The sequence below is a fragment of the Halichoeres trimaculatus genome, unplaced genomic scaffold, assembly GCF_033239565.1.
Source record: "Halichoeres trimaculatus isolate MK-OKI-2021-1 unplaced genomic scaffold, fHalTri1.1 fHalTri1_scaffold_17, whole genome shotgun sequence".
In the NCBI taxonomy this organism is placed as follows: domain Eukaryota; kingdom Metazoa; phylum Chordata; class Actinopteri; order Labriformes; family Labridae; genus Halichoeres; species Halichoeres trimaculatus.
The window spans coordinates 12164890-12185762 of record NW_027437195.1 but is presented as its reverse complement, the minus strand read 5'-3'; the positions used below and the strand labels follow the sequence as shown (position 1 = coordinate 12185762).

The window sequence follows — 20873 nt, the reverse complement described above, 5'->3', positions numbered from 1 at the left end:
CATGAAGTTACATTAGAGTTATAACGTTGCTGCCTCTGCTCTATTCCTTTAATAAGCTCATATCCTCAGTCGTGGTCTTTCATTCACTTCAACACTTCACCTTTTTATGACACTTCAATTAGCAGGTCTGTGTGTGTATGAGAGGGAGAGCATGCAAGTGTTACCACTTCCTAAGCAGTAAATAATTTAAGAGTTGCGGTGATTTTAAAGCTATAATCTGTGCAGATTCAATGTGTTTTGGACTTTTTCGGGACACAAAGTTGAGATAGAGAATGCCGACAGTACAGGTCCCAGAGCACACTAAAAGAGGGGACTCTCCAGCTCATGATCAGGGCCTGAACCCCCTCTGAGACAGCTCAAAGTATTCAACACCTCCCTGACTGACTCATCTTTTCTTACAGTTCGGAACAAGATGAGGTACAGAGCCTTGGCTTGCATTAAGATTCAGAAGACCGTCCGCATGTGGTTGTGTAAGAAGAAGCACAAGCCACGGTGAGTCCTGTCCTCTTTTATGTCCTTAACAACACACCATCACAAGCAAACACACACCTGTGTAATTTTTCACCATCTTCTTTTCTTGCTCTGCTCTTTGTTCTCTTAGTCTTCGATCTTACCCTGTCTCTTTGGGCACTTCTTATTTAAAATGGTTCACGCTTGGTTGGTTTTGATGGCTTTCCCACATTGTGAATTTAAGGGTTCAAATCCATCTCCAAAGTCATCTGTGGAGAAATGATGTCTCACTGTACTGCTTTTGAAAATACAGCGTGTCCTTCTGTATTGGAAACTTGGAAAAATGGCTCTTGTGGAAGCAGCCATCCAGATGATGAGTTTCTAGATAGTTTTTTTGTATCACGTTGTCTCTGTGAGTGACAGAATGTGTGGGGAAGGAAGAGAAAACTTTGGATACCAGCAGACAAAGTTAATAACCTGATGTAGCTCAATGTGAAGAATATATATTTGTCAAGCATGTGATTGAAATATGCAAAGCTTTTTGTCCTGAGTAACAGTGAAATGTTTTACTTGGAGTGCAGATGGCTTAGCAGTCTTGGTTGAGGTTTCCCCTCGGGTGGCCTGGTTCTAGTCTGGCCTGTGGCCTCTTTCCAGCATGTCACTCTCCACTTTTTCCCTGTTTCCTGCTCTATTCACTATCCTCCCCTCTCTGATTAAAGGAATAAAAGCCCCAAAAAATAACTTTTATTACAAAGAATTGTGCAGAAACTAACACAATTTTATTTACATAAACACCTCTCCTAGTTATGAAAAGGGTTTGGGGTTGGTGTAGGGATGGGCACCTTTCACATTTGAAACGATAAGGTACCAATGTCCGGTACTGGCAATCGGTACCGGTGCTCACCGGTACCAATATTTGGTACTATTTGGTGTTTATGTAGTAAAAAATATTAATTTGTTTCATAATATATATTTTTTTTCAATTCAACATATTTGTTCTAAAATATACAACCTTGCAATGCTGTGTTCGTGTCCAGCATGGAAAATCACCCACTCTTCCTCTTCCTCTCTGTCACAAAGATGCATATAGGTGCTTAAACAGGGTGTCCGCGGGGTCTTAAAACGTTGATAAATCAGTTGTGGGAAAATTAAGGCCCTTAAAAAGTATTAAAAAGTCTTATCCTAATGTTATGAGGTATCAAATTTTATTGGTATTCAAGCTTTGACTCCAAACATATCCATGAATATTTATTTCCCTCCTTGCATCTGTTACAAACTAACCTGACACCCCAGACAGACAGTTTCATACATCCTCCACAGAAATAGTCCCTCTAGTTCGAAAATGTTTTCAGGGTCTGAACCTTCAAAAATAACCACACCTGGTGATTGGACGATCATTCTGCTCATCACACTCATCACAGACCAGCGTGAGGATCTAGAAAAAGCTTTAGCATCTCAAAATATTTCACTCTAGATCATGAGTTTCTCAAGCCTCCTGAAAATTTCTCAGACTTTTGATGACCTGGGATCTTGGATCCTTACAATTTAGAGAAAGCTTCCCCTGATCTCAGTTGTTTTGGAACAAATTTTCTTTGTTCAAATCACCTTTTTACTGGATACTACGGAATGTTCCACTTACCACTGTCACAGCTTCCACATGCCATCCCTTACCTCTCTTTTTTTTGCAGATGAGCACAACACCCAACAAGTACCGCCACATTGACCTGAATAATAGACAGTGATTTTTTTTTCTCAAAGTAAATCTGACAGAAGTTCAGCTGTTTTATATTCAGGCTCAGACCTTTAAATGAAGAGTTACTCTACATTTTAACAATTTATCTTATCTCAGGTGCATCCCTTTTGAGGAGCCTTCATCCACAACTGCAGTGCCTGAGGGATGAAGGATGAAGTGACTGTTTTTTTCTGTATACAGTTTATTTTAGATCTGTGACTTTACGTTTTCCTTTCTTCACAGCATCGATGGTATGGTAAAGGTTCGAAACCTGAAGAAGCACATGGAACGTTTCAACAAGGTTGTAAACGGGTTGAAGGAGGGTAAGCAGGAGATGGCCAAAAAGGTTCAAGAGCTGGCAGCCGCCATAGATGCTCTGTCAGCAAAGATTAAGGTGAGTCATCAGGTCTATACTTACCTCTGTCATACCATAAAGCTTAAGCGTTATATCTCTATTGACTTGAAAGTTGCTCATGCCATCACTTTTGCAGGTGCTCAGAGTTTGCACAGTGTAGGCAAAAGACTTTGTATGAACTTTCTCTCTGTTCAGCTTGTAGGTATCTGAACAAAATTGTCAGTGTTTTGCACATTTTTTAAAACACATCAGTATCAGAATCGTGTTTCTCCTCCATGTTGACACATGTAGCACTCTGCTCTTGTCATTCGCTGTGCTCTATCTTAAGCAACTATGCCCTTTTCTCCTCCATCCTTTCAGAATCAATACTTTCAATCACCTTGGGATAAAGAGAAGAGCTAGGTGAAGAAAAATAATTCTGTCCTTGTCTATCAAATAAATTAATTTAGTGTTGGCTGTTGTGCAAAGGTGCTCTGTGAAAACTCAGCTCTCCCTGGGCAATAAGCACTTGTTTTATTGGATCCTTAAGGTACAGAAATTCACTGCCAACACCTCTACAACAGACATCAGGTCATCAACTCTACCACTGTCTGCTCTTTTTTACTGGCATGCTGCATGCTGTCATTGCCTGTATCCAATCAACAGGTATGCAGAAAGTCGCCTCCAGGTATCCAGGGTGACCATGATGCACCTGTGACTTCTGACCCTGCCAATCAGCCGCTATCTCCTTTTTGTCTCCCTGTTAGCTTTTTGCATCCCAACTGTCGACACTCATGGTGTTTTGAGTGCTGAGAAATTGGCCCTGGTGTGGCGTCTTCTCTTAAATAATGCATGAGATGCCAATGGCTGTCATTCAGACCTCTGTACATTAGGGAGCAGACCTTGTCATCTCACCTCCCTGTGTCACTGTTAGAGGCTCACACTAATGAATCTTCACAATCTGGTGACCTCTTCTCTCTGTGTTGATTGTATGACAAGTGAAATGGGGAATTGAGCTTCGTGGCTGCTGTAGTGGCCGGCACTGCGTCAGTCAGCCTTTTGCTGGATTACCTCATGGGAAAGTGTGCCATGGTAACTGGAGTCTGTGATATGTCGGTAGCTGTGTTCAAACATACAAAAAAGCACTAGAAAACTTCTCAGAATTTAGAGACTGAGCTGCATGTGTTTGTCTGGCAACAACCTGATTTTTCACCCAAACTTAATGAAGGAGTGAATAGTTTCAACAAAAGAGTGCAAAAGATATTTGCACGTTTACCATTTACCCCAAGTATCTTCACATTAGCTTTTCTTGTTTTACAACTCAAAGAAAACCTCTCTATGTCTTACACCTTTGTTTTTAAAAATATTTATTTCAGCATTGCAAGTTTCATTTTAGCTGCTATCTGTTCATGGCTCCGCACTCCACAAACCCTCTTCCCTCTGACTGACCAGGCCTCTGGAGACCTGTCAAGGCCAGAACCATAGGAAACCTTAGTGTTTGAGGCCCGCCCCTCGAAGATCCTTATGCAATAACATCATTTTAAGAAGTAATGTTAGGGTTTTGTTCTTGTTGAGATATCGTGCTATCTCTTAAGTGCAGTTCACAGACAGATTCAAGGATTTCTACTACATACACTGCAAAAAATGAAATCTAATCGTGAGTTTTTGTCTTACTTTAAGTAAAAACTGTCAATTCTACTTGATATGAGCCACATTCAACTTACCGGTACAGTAAAATGTCTTGTTTCAAGTTATTTAAAGACAAAAATGAGGTCTTAATTGCTTGTAACAAGTAAAAAGAATCTGCCAATGAAACAAGAAATATTAAATGGAAAATTTGCTTGAAACTATAAAAATGTCTTAATACAAGAAACTTTGTCTCTTGTTTCTTTGGCAATTTTTTTTTACTTGTTACAAGCAATTCAGATCTAATTTTTGTCTTTAAATAACTTGAAATAAGATGTTTTTCTGGTGTAGTCAGGTAAATGTGGCTCATATTTAGTCTAGTCAAACACTTCATAAGGTTCCATTTTTTGCAGTGTATGAATTGGGGTTGCAAAATTCCAGGAATTTTCAAAGTTGGAAACTTTTCACTGGTATTTTTGGAAATTAACAGGCATTAATGAGAATTAACAGGAATTTGTTTTAACTGCTTTTAATTGGTCATTTACTTTAATAGGAAACATTTGTGTTTGTTATAAGCAGACATGCATGCAAATATGTCTGCATGTTGACAGCAACAAAAGGAAACTGTCCTGAAACTTACCTGAAATTTTACTTTTACTTTACATTACCCTTTTATACTATAAATGAAGAACAACAAATTGAATATTTTGAGAAAGCACCAGCGTGTGTGATTGCCTGACCCTTACCTGCTTTCTGGTGTTTGTCTCCCAGAAAACAGTGATGACCTGGAAAGAGATCGACGCCGAGTACCAGGGGCTGGTGAAACGCTCGGAGCAGCTGCTCTCCTCGATGCAGAAGAAGAAGCAGGAGCAGGAAGAAAGCGAAAGGCTGAAACGCATCGAGGAGGAGATGGAGAAAGAGAGGAAGAGGAGAGACAAAGAAGAGCAGCGTCGTAAACAGGAGGAGGAGGAGAGAAAACTGTGAGTAATGGGGACAAAGGAAGGTCATTTGTAGAAACTTAACCTGGAGGCCCATCCAAAGTTTGTAATCATCAGTATTTTTTATTTTTTTTTATTTTTTAAACATTTCAGGAAAGCAGAGATGGAGCTGAAGAGGAAGCAGGATGAGGAGGATAGAAAAAAGAGGGAGAAGGAAGAGAAAGTTATACAGGTATAAACACACTTTAAATGTTACCATATTCAAAAAAATGTGCTGCCAGGTAAGAATTAAAGAATGCCTCAAGCAAAAGGATGAAAACCTTTCCATTTTTTTTAGAATCTAAAGATTAATAAACTGTTAATTTTTATTTCTAAAAGTTCCACTAAAGTTGCAAACATTACTCAGCACATGGCCACCTACTGTATCCTCATGGACGCCCAGCGAGGTTACTGTCTCACAAACCCCTGCTGTGACACAGATCTTATACCCTGCTATTTTAATTACATTTAAGCAGGATGGCTTTCTTAATCCTAATCCTACACTCAGCAGGACCCTCATTGGGTAATTTTCTAGGTTTCAGTGCTCTGTATTGTTTCTGGGTCAATTAAGTTACAGAAAACCGTTTGGTAACGGCTGATTGGTTAATAATCATTTTAGTAACAAAAAACATTCGGTTGTTCTAGTTTCTGGTGTCATAGCCGTTTGTCAGACCTTTGTCATGAGAGTGTGCCTAAAACATGAGAATGTAATTACACATGCCAGTTGTCTGGCAACAGCATCAGATGTAAAATCAGCATCCCCAAATGTTATGTTTCTTGGGGTCATTTTTGTACAGCTGCAGACCAACGTTAAAAAGAGATCCAATATGTTGGATCAAGTATGCACATTTTGTTGTCAGTGAACAGAAAGAAAAATCCCCCTCTGGAAGTTTATTTCCTCTCTGCAGCAGACCCTGCTGCCTGTGACTTATGTGTAAAACAGCTGTTAACTCTTTAATCACTAACCTCAACATTTCAGTAGAGATAAACCATTATGGACTTTTTTGGGGCCGATACCAATACTGATTATTAGTAGGTAAGGAGGCCGATAACCGATATTTGAAGCCGATATTTATTTGCAGTCAAAGTGAAAATATTGGCGTAAAAAAATTTGAACAATACAGACTCTAACACTTAACTGCAATCAACTGCCTTCAGGCGTATGTTTATGCTATGTTCCCCACGCTTACACTGCAAAAAACTGAAATCTTATCAAGTGTTTTTTTTTTTGTTTTTTGAAAAGGAATTTTCTACTGAAAATAAGACAAAAACACTTGATAAGATTTTATTTTTTGCAGTGTAGCAGCATGTTTTATAAAGTTAAACGAAAACTTAATGAAAGAAAACTTACAATAAATAGCTAAAGTTTTCTACACTTAAAAAAGTTTTCCAAAGTTTCTATGTAACTGCAATAAAACTGGATTATTTTTCACTGGAAATTAAGTTTTTGCTGCCTTTTACAGGCATGTAATGCAGTTGAATTAATTTCTGTTTGGTTTTACATGACTGATTTCTCTCGTTCTCTCTTTTAATCTGCTTTTATTTCTTATCATAATTATTTTTATCTGGAAAGCACTTTGGTCACCTTGAGTGTTGTAAAGTGCTCTATAAATAAATTTTGATTGATTGATTGATTGATTTTAAATTATCTCTAGGGCTTCCATCGTGTAGACAGGGAGAAATTCTGTGCAAAGAAGCATCAGAGCCAAACAACACAGTTTTGTGGGTTTCAGAATGGGTTTCATATCGGCCATCGGATTAAAAAAAAGGCCGATATGCTCCAAAATGCCAAATATTGGCCCCGATAATAGGCCCGCCCGATAATCTGTCTATCCCTACACCTCAGTCATGAGGCTGATTGGATCTACACAGGGTCGCCATTAAGATGTCACTTGACTGATGATTCCACTTCCCACCGAGTTTCTCCCTCTTAACTTATTTATCCTTAAGTGCACTACCCTGTGTTTTGATATCACCTTCTTTGCCCTCATCTCCAGTTTGTCACTTTTATTCCTCCGTCTGTTTCACTCACTCATATTTATGTCGTATCTTTTCTAAGCTCCCATTTATTGGTTTGTAACACGAACATCCCACCGCCTGTACATCACCAGCCGTTTTTTCTCACCAGTGGATAGTGGGATATTTGCAGTTTTTTTGAAGTAGCCAGACAGTTGACACCAGGCGGTCATAGGCCACATGTCTCAGGAGGCTCTTTGCAGAGTTTGTTTATCTGTGGAGTGTTGTCTGAAAGCTGCAGCTGAAGACTTTCTGAGGGTGTCTGATGTGTGCGAATGCATTTTGTGCTGTGTTCTTTGCTATTCCAGCTGAGCTGAAGGTCAGTCTAACACTCCTGTAACCCTTTCAGCCTCACTTTGTCTGTCCTACAACATCTCGTCCTTGTCTCTGCTGTCTGAATTTTTAGGAGGGGAAGTGCCACTTGGTAAGAGATTTCCATGAAATCAGTCAATCAGTCCTCTTACCCTCGTGTTTCTGAATGTGAATAACTCTTGGAGTTTGTTTCCATGTCTTGTATCCCGCATTAACTCGAGGCGAGGGGCTCCAAACATTTGTGTTTGCTCGGTCTAAGTCTGTAAACCTGTGTAATCGTGCTATTTTAACCAAATAAACATGAGTCTTTAAAACTTGCTACAACACAAAGCAGCTTAGCATCCACACTGACGTCATCACTATTTGGAGTGTTAGTTCTCGTACTTAACCCCAGACACGTTTCACAACTGCTGATTGGGCAATCCAAGAGTATGAATAATGGATTCTTAACTGGAGGCCATTCATATTTAAGGCTCCTCTGAGAGAAGTACCCTTTGTGGACTTCATTAGAGGCTTTCAATAAAGGGATAGGAAATGGTGTACTGTGTATAACGATAGTTTCTAATCAGTCTATTTTTTACATGTCTTCTGGTTGTGTCAGAACTATATATTCCTGTTTTATAATGAAAGAATTAAAAACAGGGGGTTTAAATTAGGGTTTAACCTTAAAAAAAGTGTCCCTCCTGGTCATTAAATAGTTGTCAATTTCCCTGTTGTCTCCAGACTGGTTTAAACTCCAGGAAAGCTTACAGAGCAGCCCTTTCACTTTGTTTGATAGGTCTAAGAAGGCTTGGCCACACAGAGGAGCTCTTATCGCCATAAAAGATTTTGGCACGCAGAGCAGCATTGTTATTTGGACAGGATGCATTGTTTTCGTTGGTGTTGTTACAGCACGTTAAAAGAAGAAGTGTTTCATTGTGTTAACAGGCAGAGCTGGAGGTCCAGCTGGCTCTGGAGCGTGAGGAGCAGGTCCAGCGCTCTGCCATCCTGGAGCAGGAGAGACGAGACAGAGAGTTGGCCATGAGGATCGCGCAGAGCGAGGCGGAGCTCATCACAGAGGAGGGGCAGATGGACGCCAGCCTGCGCAGGTAATGAACACAGGATGGTAACACATGTTTAATACTTCTTCACAGTTAAAAAGCGGTATGAACTATCACTGATGACAGTTTGGCCTCGTCGTACATTTGTAACCCCATTTCTACCTGTTGCTGTTTTTTCTCCCAGAAATGACTCTCTTTCAGATCTTCCTATCTCTGCATCCTCAGCAAGACGCATGTAAGATATCAGCGCAGGTTTCTTTAACCGCCCATGTCCAAGTGAACCTGATAACAATCACACCCTCCATCACTCCCTCCCTTTCTTGCAATCTGTTCTAATCTCTATCGTAGACCTAAATGTCTGAGCTCCTTTGATTAAACTCAGGATTAAACCAGCAATGCAAAGCCGGCAGAAAACCCTTCAGTTTAAATCGATCCACGATGAAATCTTAATGCATGATTTTCTTGTGTTTATGAATCACACAGTAAGCCAATTAAGGGATAGATTTGAGTGATCAGTGGAAAATTAGTTGGCAAACATGAATGAATGTTGATCAGAATGTGCAGGATGTGATCTTCTGTTTCTGCGGCTAACGTCTGTATTCTTTGCAGTGCTGGTGCAGCAAAATCTAAGTGAGTCCTCTCTGTCTCATATATGGAGTTATCACCTGACCTGTTCATGTCCTGTGGATAGAGGCACACCTTATAGCTGTTTCATTAGTGTATGATGATGATGACAGTTTGTGCTTGTCTTAACTCCCTCAGTCTTCTGTGCCACCTAGCTCAAGAATCCCATTAATGATATCAGTGCCTCTAGTTCAAATTTACTTTTTTTCTAGAAACTATGAAATTGTTTTGAATTTTCTCACCATCATAGAAAACAAGTATTTTTTCCACTCTGTTATTCAGCTTTGAATTAACGTTTTTGTCTCAGGACAGTTGAGAGAAAATGACCCACTCCTCCCCTCTACCTCCCCTTTTCTTCTCCAGTGTCTTCTTCTGGTTTTCAAGTGTTAAAAAACCAAAAAGAAAGCCAGTTGGTAACTTATCTGCAGATCAATTAAGCTCTAAATTACATCTCATCCACTATCCTATTATCCTGTCAGTGTTGGCTCAAGCATCCTGCAGCCACGTTGCATGTCTCCTGCAACCCCTGTGGGTCAGGTGATTGCTGGAAACCAAAAGGAGATCTGTTGCAAGAGAGAAAGTCTTAAGCCCTCGTGTAAGACATGTGCACGCCACAGAGCCACAGAGCCACAGAGCCCCAAGCACATGGATGCACGAGCGCCTTATCGGCAAACACTCTGACTGACACTGCTGGCTATAAGACCACCTCCATCATTCATCTACAATCCATTTCCTGTTCACATCCTGCTGTAAACTCTTGAATAAAGCTACACCTCCACTCCTTTTTCCCCTCCTGCAGCATCCTGTCCTGGTTCACGACCAGCAGCCACTGGCTCTGCAGGAATGAGAATAATCCCAAATCAGTTCCATCTTTCCAGCCTGTATGAATTATAAATTCTAATCTGGCTAATGATTCGTATATCAGTAATCCTCTGCTCTGAAACATTAGCAGCTACGCCGACTGTAAATAGAGGAGCTAAGTCCTGCGAATTATAGCATTAGCAGCCCAGACTTAGCAGGAAGCCAGAGACACGCCTGACATGAGCTCAGCAGACATTTAAGTAACTGAAATTGTACTATCAGTTTGATTTATGAGCTGAAGCACCGCATGGATTCGCCTTGATTTTAAAACACGCCTTGAGATAACACTTAGTGGATGTGTGCTAGCACCTGGAGGGTTGCAGCGTCAGAAGATCTTTACATTTTTATGGCTCTAAAACACTTTGAAGGCAGCAAGAAAACAAAGGAGCTTCTGATTTGAATCATCAGCTGAAAAAGAAGTAAAGATTCTCTTTTTTATGTTTCTGAGGACAGACATTTTTAAACCCAAGATGTTTTTTATATTTATGGATTGTCACTGAAGTTTCACAGCATATCTACCCAGAAATCCCAGCTCCAGCAGAGTTACACTCAGCCACACCTGTCCACTCCTCTGTTCTGTCTCTGACGATCATCTGCTCCTTGCTGCAGGGGTCCTCAGGTGCAGGCAACCAAAGCTGCTGCTGGTGGCAAAAAGTACGACCTCAGCAAGTGGAAGTATGCTGAGCTGCGAGATGTCATCAACACTTCCTGTGGTGAGATAACACACCCATGTTCAGCATGACACCTCCTTTATCAAGCTCACAGAGTGTGTGTGTGTGTATACTGACCAAGTGTTTGCAAACGTATCAGATAGTCAAGGTTTTACTGAAATTCTTGCAAAAGATTTCCAAAGTATGAATACGCTAAGTCTTTTATACGCCCAGGAACCACGTCCCACCCTCATTGTAGAGGCAAGTTTTTTATCCGAAGGCTGAAGCTGAAGTTAAAAAGCCCAATCTGCAGCTGTACTGAGTGTGGACACAGAACTTTTTTTCCCAGAAAGTGAAAAGACCAGTCAGAGGATGTTCCTCCAGCTGCTCCAGCTCATCAATATGCATTATGATGGTGGGAAGGGGAAATTATCACCATTTTAAAGAGTGCCAGACTTCTGCCCTTCCTAGTTATTCCAGGCCAACCCTCTCCTCAGTCGGCATGAGAAGCAGATGCATTTCTGCTCTTCTATAATTGCCACTGAGTACAAAACTCTGATGAGTGAGAGGGACTCTGATGTTCCCAGTGGGAATCCAGAGACATCTGGTTAATTTGTGGAATCCAGGCGTTTGGGCTGGACTGGCAGAGACGCCAAACGAATGAGTGTAACTGATGCTAACCGAGTGTTCACCAGGAGCTCTGTATGTTTGGATCATAGACTGTATAATAGATGTAGTCTCTGTGACGTCACATGTCAGTTTCTGAAACAGAGTTTGAAGCTAAACAGCCAGTGCAGCCATATTGAAACTGGGCAGGCTTGGAGTCTTCACACTCGCAGCTATAGGGTGCCTGTCAGTCATGTGAGCTGAGCTGTGCCTCTGATTGGGTGACATCTTCTTAACTGCAGGGTTAGAAAAAAATCACCCCACGTACAGCGCGCTCAGTCAGCAGACAGGAGACATTTTTTGTACCAGGCTGTTAACATGTTTATTTCTGCTGTAAAAACTGCTTTTTTGGCGTGGTGTGTATGTGACTTTCAGTACTTCTGGAGCCAGCCTCAGTGAGACACTTGGTGAAATACAGATTTTAGCGCTTCTGCATTGTCTCAAATTTTCAGACTAGACATAGCTGTTTGGTTTGGATGTTTTCCCCCTTAAATTTATTATAAATAGGGATGTCCCGATCACCTTTTTTTGCTCCCGATCCAATTCCGATTTTTTTTATTTTGAGTGTCTGCCGATACCCATATTTCCCGATATTTCCCGATCCAATCTTTCAGCAATACATTAGGAAAAAAGAAAAGATAAAAAAATTCCTACAAGTTGTCCTTTGAGTTTTTTTTATTTTATTTAAATGAAGGTATCATTCTAGCCAACATGGATATAGCTTTTTTCTCCACTTAGTGCAGCATTGGATCAACAAAATAAAAATAAAACTTCTCAGTGGTGCACCACAAGATAACCTTGTATGTGTGTGACAATAAGGTTGCAATTTCTTGTTTGCAATATCATTGTACTTGTTATAATGACAAATTAAGTTATATTCTAAAATGAATGATGATGTTCTATTATACACATTTTAATTAAAAACAAGAACTAAGGCCCCAGGCTTTTTCCGATGTCTCCCCCGATCTCCGATCGTCAAAAAAATGCCCCGATCCTAATCAAATCCCAATCACGTGATCGGATCGGGACATCCCTTATTATAAAGTGTAAACATAAGCTGTTTTTGAAGCATACTTTAAATACTCTTGACCGACACCTACCCCTGTCAAGGGATTCAGACAAAAAAAGTCACAAACAAAAAAAAAAATTGAGAAGTACTGTTGATGTGGAAGTTCTTACAAGCTTTTGTAGCTTTTGGATGGTTATAAATTCAGTCTATTTTGCAACCAGCTGAAATCACCTCACAGGAGCTTTAAATACAAATGAAGGAAACCATGTTTTCTGATGTTTTCTGGTGTTTTCTTTTTATTGCCAGACATTGAGCTGCTGGCAGCCTGCAGAGAGGAGTTCCACCGTCGCCTTAAGGTTTATCACGCATGGAAGTCCAAGAACAAGAAACGTGTTGATGATGGAAGTGATCAGAGGGCTCCTAAATCCGTCACTGACTATGGTGAGAAGAGAAATACTCTCCCTGAATGATCCCCTTGCTCCAAATAACTTTTCTAATCACTATATTTACCAGAGTGCACAATTCCCCCCAGGAGCACCACGGTACAGGTGGAAAAGTTTACTTCCCTCACTTATTCTTACGCTGTCATGAGCAGGAATTAATAACCTGCCCTTGTTCCCGAACATGCCATTTCCTCCACAAAACACCAAGGCTCTAAAAATGTAACCCCCCCAGCCCTCCAGGCTGCCCTCAGATATTTATTCCAATTAACCAATAACTGCCAGGTATGCTTTGTCAGATTATAAAAGCTGTTTGTGTAACAGCTCCCCGCTTTAGTAATTGCACAACCCAACCAAGCATGCTCTGTGCCACCAACACACACACGCAAACACAGGCACACACATCAGTGCTATTTTCCTGCTTGAAAGCAAACCAGAGCTCCTCATTTCCCCTCTTTTTCATCTTGAAAACAAATATCCAACATGATGGGAAAAGGGAACAGTGGCTCCTCTGTTGCCTGTACTTTCTCTGTATTTACCTCGTTCTCGTTTGATATGATAGCTTCTGAAAGGCGCACCGCCTCTCTTATATTTGGATCCTGTTCTTGGCCTCTGCTGATGCAGCTGGGGTCTTAGCCAGGCCATTTCATAAAAAGCTGAAAGCTGCATTGTCTGTATTTTCCATGTGATATTTACTTGTGTATTTTCTTTCATCTTGCACGTTTGGGAAGCTCATTGTAAAAAAACAAACATTAAACAAGGGGGATTTAAGGTGACATTATTTCAGATGTTTTTTTCTATGGTGATATGTTAATTTTGTTTATGTTTAACACAAACACATATTCAGTCGTTACACTTTCTCTGGCTGCAGCTGAGCAGAACCCAGCTCCTCCAGTCCCCACCCAGCAGCAGGAAGTGGCCATGAACCGCCAGCAGCGATATTTCCGGATCCCTTTCATCCGGCCTGCTGACCAGTACAAAGACCCACAGAACAAGAAGAAAGGATGGTGGTACGCCCACTTTGATGGGCCGTGGATAGCCAGACAGATGGAGCTTCACCCAGACAAACGGCCTATTGTGTTGGTTGCAGGTGAGTCAGCAGATTTCGCTTTTGGTTTCAGTGTAGCACATAGAGCTTCTCCAGGAAATACAATGATTTGCAGTGCTCACGTCAAATATACAAGCTTTTTAAGAATTGTTTACAGGTACATCTCAATGAATTAGAAAATCATGGAAAAGTTAGTTTATTTCAGTAGTTCAGTCCTAAAAGTAAAATTCATAAATGAAGACGCTCCAACAAAAACTGTGTGAAAACTGTATTTCTTTATTTCAACTGTGATGATATTTTGACAAATAAAAAAGGATTTCTAATACAGAAATGTTGACCTTCTGAAAATGTATAATGTGCATACAGTCAGTACGTGGCTGGAGCTGCTTTTCCATGAATTACTGCATCAGCATGGCATGGAGGCGCTCAGCCTGTGGCTGTACTGAGGTGTAATGGAAGCTTAGGGCCTGTATGCACGTCCAGTCATCACACAAACAGGACCATTAGTCATATCATACAGTTATGGAAACGGTCCATTTGGCTGTAGCGTTAGCAGCATGCACGTCTGCCAAAAATTGGCCAATTAACTAACTGCACCTTGGAAGCGAGGCAGGTGCAGAACAGTCTATGTCCTGGAAAACCCTTATCCAATGAACTCAAATTGTATGTGTTCTCTGCATAAACAGCGATAAAAAAAAAATGCTGTCTCCTAAATTGAAATTTTACTTTTACTTTTTGAAAGGATTAATTTAACCCTTAATGTCCACTGTATATTTTGTTTTAAACAATAACCCATGGGCACAATGTCCACCATCTTTAAAACAGCCCAGTGCTGGGGTCTAACGCCATTTAATTAGACATTCTGTGGGCACGTTAACCTGGCTCATGCATACCCCAATTTTTTTTTTTTTTTCACCAGTAGTCCAAACAGCCTGTTGTTGTTGCTAATTGCTGGATGTGCTCACGGGCCCAGGTTGCTTCGATAGCAGCCTTCACCTCATCTGCATCCTGGGTCGGGGTTTTGCTTACCCTCCTCTTGGCAAAACCTGAAAGATTGTCTTAGGGGTTCAGGTCTGGCATGTTTGAAGATCAAGCACAGATACATCGTTTAATCAGTTTTTGGTACTTTTGGCAGTGTGGGCAGGTGCCAAGTGCTGCTGGAAATGAAATCACCATCCATAAAGCTGGTCATCAGAAGGAAGAATAAAGTGCCTTTCAATTTTTGAGTAATTTATAAGATACTGAATTTTAGTCTCATCAACTGTAAGCCATTATCACCAATTAAAAAAAAGAAATTAACGTGAAGTAGTTCATTTAAATTGGTGTGAACTGAACTTTGAGCTAGCTTACTTTGCGTGTTAGCTTGCACAACACTGGTTGTAGTAGCTGGCTAGATGTAGCACTATCGGCAGCCCAGTGTCCCAATCTGTAGGCTAACGTGACAACAAGTAAACACTGTCAGTTTGTAAGTAGTTAAGCAGCTGTTTATATTCAGCACGGCTGGCAGCCCAGTGCTCTAAGACATGTCTGTAATGTGTGAAGTTAGTAAATCCTGGTTAGTTATGTCTATGACTTAACCTCTCTCTTCATTTTATTGATAGGCTCTCAAGTTTGAACAGACCACTGCAGAATAACTGCTGACTGTGGGTTGGAATGAACATTAGCACAAACAGTTTAACCCCTGTGTTATAGAGTGATACAGCCCAAGCTAATGGCTAATTAGCCTTTAGCTCAGGTCAGGCTCCAGTGTTCATCATCACCACAAAATTAATCACAAAAATGGTTTTTAGCAGAGAAAAACACAGATGCCTCTTCTCACTGCTAAACTTTGTCTGTTGGCATTGTGTTGTCATGGAGACCTAGATGTGCCATAAATCAATCGAGTCCTGCTCGACCTGATCGGGAAACAACAAAGTAGCATTTGAAAATGTAAACTGTAATATTGGTGCTGATAATCTAATTTTAGAGTGTAGATTATGATCAGACATATATCTAGAAGAGAGAGTTTTGTAAATCACTTAAAATCTCCTCACAGCCCCTTTAACGGAAATTTAGAAGTGATTAATATAGAAATAATTATGGTATTATGGCAGAACAAGGTTATACTGCAGTTGTGTGTAAACAAGATACTTTTGCCCAGTTGCATATCCTTCCACTAAATGTTTCTATATTGGTCCAACGTTTAGGTAAAGATGACATGGAGATGTGCGAGCTGAGTCTGGAGGAGACGGGTCTGACTAGGAAGAGAGGGGCTGAGATCCTGCCCAGACAGTTTGAAGAAATTTGGGAGCGCTGTGATGGGATCCAGTACCTCAAGAGGGCCATCGAGAACAAGCAGGCCCGGCCCACGCACGCCACCGCCATGCTTCAGAGTCTCCTCAAGTGACCCAGAGCAGAGGGATGAGCCTGAAACATGACACTGATACGCAGACTCACAAACATGCATGTTCAGAGGCTGCGGCGTGTACCTGCAGTTTGAGGGATGGAGAGAAAGATGCTCCCTGTGCGGTCTTACTGTAGCTCCTCAGTGCTTCACTGAGGCCTCTCTATTTTACATTCCTATATTTTGTTTATTTGAACTTTTTATATTCTGATTTTGGAGTGAGACACCTTGTTGGTGTAGTGATAGCATCTGTGTTCAGTGTTTCTTCAGTTTTTGCTTGAATGTAAGATTTCACCGTGAGGCCTTACACTGCAACAAAACCACAGAGCACCACACAAGTCTTAACTGTTGCCTAGCCTTTCTAGATCTCAACTTTAAACCTTAATGATCTTTAAAAGGGACAATGAATTAGACTTTCAAAGAAAATATGAAGGGATACTTTATGAAGTGATCATGTCTTTAAGTTATTAAGCTGTCTTTACAATTATTTATCATTCAACCAATACAAACTTGGCCTAGTCTAAAAAAGAAAGATATTTTTGTTTGATGAAATATTATATGGAAATTACAGAAAATCTTTATCTAGGGTCAAAATGTTATGATGGCTAAATGTTATTGATTTTCTTATGTCTGAACATAAAGAATACAAGAGAAATTCAGTTACCAGATGTTCTTTTTAATGTGCATTAATTAAAAAGATAGCTCCATCCTATTTTTTTTTTCTACAAATCTGTTTTTTTCTTACACCTCTTTCTTCTGTTGAAACATTGAAAAATTGAAGTTAATTTTTTTATGGTTATGCAAGAAGGATATGTAGAGTCCTGGTTTGCAGTCGTGTGGGTTTGGAATTGTTTTACAGACAGTAGTGTAATTTGTGTGTGTTTTGAGTTCATGTCATATTTTAACGGGCAGATCCCTCGACTCATCTCTTTCAGCAATAATGCAGCACTTCTATGTATGCTCAATGATTCACTAAACCAGCAAACTGACCACTTTCAAATGTATCCTCTTAAATCAGATTGTACGCTTGCCTTCACACTGGAATACAGAAGAAATAAACCTATGCCCAAATGTTTTTGATTGTTTTGTTTGTTTTTTTATGGATAACTGACACGTGACATTGAAAAAACAGTAAGAGCCACTTGGGGACACTGCTCTGTAAATGGATCTCATGTTTGAAAGGTATAAGAAGCTAACAGGATTTGATTTTAGATTAATTAATTAAACAATAAAAGTTAAAGTACTGCTGATGTCATCATTGATCTGAGGGATGTCCGCATTAAGTGATCACCAGGATTAAAGGATCTCTTTTGTTTCTTTGCTTTAAAGTGACAGATACAAGGATCTACCAATAGCTACATATAAAAAAAGAAAAAAAAATACATTCTTTTTACTTTTCACTCATCTCTACCAGACAATCAACCATACTGCTCAAAAAAACCATACTAGTCAAAAAACAAACCAAACTTCATGTTTTTGATGCAAAAAAAACACAATTTTATTCTTTGCCTGTAAATGCAAAATGTGTAAAAAATAAATGTGAAGTGATTGGCGGGACGAGGTGTTTTGAATCGGGCGTACTGATGGAAGCACAGCTCAGCAGCCAGCAACATGTCATGACCCACCAGCTCATACATTCATTCTCTTTTTGGGACACAACAGTGGTGCAGAATAGCATTAAAATAAACAACATTTTAAAGTCTAAGCTCCAGATACCACCATGTGTATCTGTTTGTAAATAATAAATACCTCATTGTGAGGAAAGAACAACCTTTGCCAGCCCTATACAGGAAATGTTCCTATCATTCAATATATAGAATAAAAATAGGTTCCACTTTAAGTCAACCTAAATCCACCTTAAAGGGACAGTAACATTTTTAAAGTGAGGCCGTGTGAGCTTCTTATTAGTAGCTGGTTTATGACACATAGGTGATGACAGTCAGTGCAGTCCTGTTCAGAGAAGAATATATACAAAGGAGAACATTTCAGACTCAACCAAATGTTTTTCTTGATTTCGTCTGCAGCAGTACAAAGCTTAACTCTCACGTAGAGACTTCAGCTTGCTTCTCCAAACTGCGACTAAACTGGCTGTTCTCTGCAGTATGTCACACTCCCACTATCAATAAGTGCCCCACGCAACCCTACTTCAAAAAACTGAACTATTCCTTTAAAATCCATAGCTTTCTGTCTAACGAGACTCTGTCATCTCTATAAACATGTAATCTCAACACTTTTATCACCATTTAACTGCTCTACTGTTCCACGCCTCCACATACAGTTAAACAGTAACATCAGTCTTTGTTTGGTGCTGTGTCACCGTGTCCACCGCTTCAAGGTGTCGTCAAACATCTGTGACTTCGCAAAAATCGCTATCGGCTGCCCTTAAAAACCAGCAAGTCCTGTATTCATTTGGCGGATGACAAGCCTAGAGAAGAAAGAAAGAGAAAGAAAAACTTCAGATACATACTATTACCACACACACCATGTATGTGTGCCCATGTAAGAAATATTAAGGCACACTTAAAATGGGGTTATTTCTCTCAGGGGGAGCAAAGAGAAGCTATGATCAATGTTCAGAAATCAGATATTGTAATCATTACAAAGTTAATACAGGCTCATGCAAAATGTCATGTTCAATCGCTCAGAAGTCGACATTGATTTAGTCTGTCATTTGAAAAGATCAGCAAGCGCCACAAGCGTATTTTACCTCTATACACACCGTAGCCATAGATCTGTAAAATATTTAATGTGTGTTGTAAATGTGAGCGACACCCTGCCACACCATTTTACACATTCATTTAAACAGCATCTTGTGTGTTGTCTTTACCTCTGTGTGTGGTATACAGTGATGGAAGTCCACCATTTCTGAGACTAACTTTTCTGATCTTGTTGTGTAGAGTTGTCTGGGGATCTGTGGAGACAGAGAGGAGACTCTGTTTACTTTATGCTTCATTAATATATTATAGAACCAGAGGCACTTGAACCAGATGCGCAGATGCAATGTGAGTACAAGCAGGCAATATAGCAAAACAAGGGTCTGCCAGAAAGAAAGATCTATTACAGAGCATTATGCTTACAGCTGCTCATATAGAATTGATTGTTAAAACTATGCATCCTTGTTAGAGTTGAGACAAAACTTTCTTAAAGTTATGCATCCTGTGTTTCTGAGAAATGACTACCAGAGGATGCTGTTCTACAGTAGTTACCATAACAACTACAATGAACACTGTTTGAGCATCACTAAACGATACGTTAGACATTTGTTAGACAAAGATTTAAAGTGTGGAGGATGGAGTAAGACAAACTTTGCTGCAAAGAAAACTGGAAGATCATTTGCAGAGAGTTTGTTGAGACGTATTAGTTATGACTGTGAATAAAGGTTGTGGTTAGTGGTTAAGTCATGGTCCTATGCAGCACTCTGTACCTCAATACTCAGATGTATATTTTCAATAGTGGCAAAATGTTCCTGCTCAGACTGTTGGGATTGGGAAGAAGCAGAACTTGAAGAACATGGATATGTGGAAACTTGGCTTAAGGCACCATCATCATTCTCAAATACTGGGTTCACCCTCATAGTATTCTCAAAGGCATAAGGTGAAAGGGTGTTCCTACAACGTAAAGGAGATGAGGTGGTAAATGAAGATGCTTAGAATACAAATCATCAAAAAATCACTAAAACAAAGAAAAAACACCTTGTAAGAAAGAAATGCTTCCAAAGTGTAGAGAAAGAAACCGCTCGTACTTACACCAAGGTTAAAGTCTTTTTGGGCTTTAAACATTTCTTGTTAATGAATATCAAAAGGCAAATGATGGAACAAACAAGGCAGAGACTTCCCACGAGGCAGGTTACAATAAGCGAAGGGTCTACTGGCATTGACACCATCTCACTGCAGCGTTCTCCATGGTAGTGCCAGTATGTACCTACAGGACATCTAAAAAACATAGACAGAAAATCAGAGCTTAGTTCATGAAAAGGCTCCTGGTGTATGCTAGAGAGATGGATACAAGGCACAGCAGAAAGGTGGAGAAGAGAATGAAGCGATTACCTTTACCTTCTTAGAAGTCACAGAAACACAGTAAGATAAACACATCAAACTACAGGGGCATTCACAAATTTTGATATTTGAGGGTGTGGTAAGAGTCAAAAATAATTAAACAAACTGAAAGAGGCACAGCATTTCTCTAACTACTTTTAGCTTGATAACAATTATTACAAACTTTGAAGCAATCAGCTCTTAAATCCTACGTGTCCCTGAATGCATCACCAAAGGAAAATTTTCAATCCAAACCCTGCTTGTGCACGCATCTGCATTAAGGCACTGCAAAAATAGGATATGTGTAAAATTCTGCATGTTTTGATTCTAAAAAGTGTGTTTCTGACAGTAACAGTGGTTTAAATAGGTGCACCTTCACTTTAAATGAAAGCCTCGACAAAGGCTGAGTCATCGTTTGGGTCTTTCCTCATTCGTCAGCTTTTGTGTACCTGCAGGTGGCTCCGTGCCCAGGGATTATTTCACACTGGCCTCCATTCAGACAGTAGTCTGGCTGCAGAGTGCAGGTGCTCTGACAGGGCAGGCCGTCCACGGTGCTGTACCCGGGATCACACAGACACTCTGCCTCTTCGGTCCAACTGTTCACCACGCAGCGTGAAAACTCATTGCAAGCCAGGAACTTACAGGGGTCTGCTTGGTCAGCTAAAACCAAG

At 40.2% G+C, this 20873-nt stretch overlaps 2 protein-coding genes across 2 annotated transcripts in view; one reads left to right on the top strand and one right to left on the bottom strand.

The window, feature by feature from the left end:
- The window catches only part of myo6b (myosin VIb), a 44141-nt gene extending 26909 nt beyond the window's left edge, over positions 1-17232 (top strand). The window contains exons 24-32 of the mRNA XM_074692508.1: positions 402-492; positions 2426-2576; positions 4914-5122; positions 5234-5312; positions 8375-8535; positions 10582-10685; positions 12604-12738; positions 13609-13827; positions 15972-17232. Coding sequence (XP_074548609.1) covers positions 402-492; positions 2426-2576; positions 4914-5122; positions 5234-5312; positions 8375-8535; positions 10582-10685; positions 12604-12738; positions 13609-13827; positions 15972-16171 — 1349 coding nt within the window. The 3' untranslated portion in view covers positions 16172-17232. The remainder of the gene's footprint in view (positions 1-401; positions 493-2425; positions 2577-4913; positions 5123-5233; positions 5313-8374; positions 8536-10581; positions 10686-12603; positions 12739-13608; positions 13828-15971) is intronic.
- Positions 17233-17802: 570 nt separating this feature from the next.
- The window catches only part of impg1b (interphotoreceptor matrix proteoglycan 1b), a 30229-nt gene continuing 27158 nt past the window's right edge, over positions 17803-20873 (bottom strand). The window contains exons 17-21 of the mRNA XM_074692269.1: positions 20652-20862; positions 19915-20100; positions 19593-19776; positions 18996-19079; positions 17803-18593 (exon numbers count right to left, since the gene is read on the bottom strand). Coding sequence (XP_074548370.1) covers positions 18510-18593; positions 18996-19079; positions 19593-19776; positions 19915-20100; positions 20652-20862 — 749 coding nt within the window. The 3' untranslated portion in view covers positions 17803-18509. The remainder of the gene's footprint in view (positions 18594-18995; positions 19080-19592; positions 19777-19914; positions 20101-20651; positions 20863-20873) is intronic.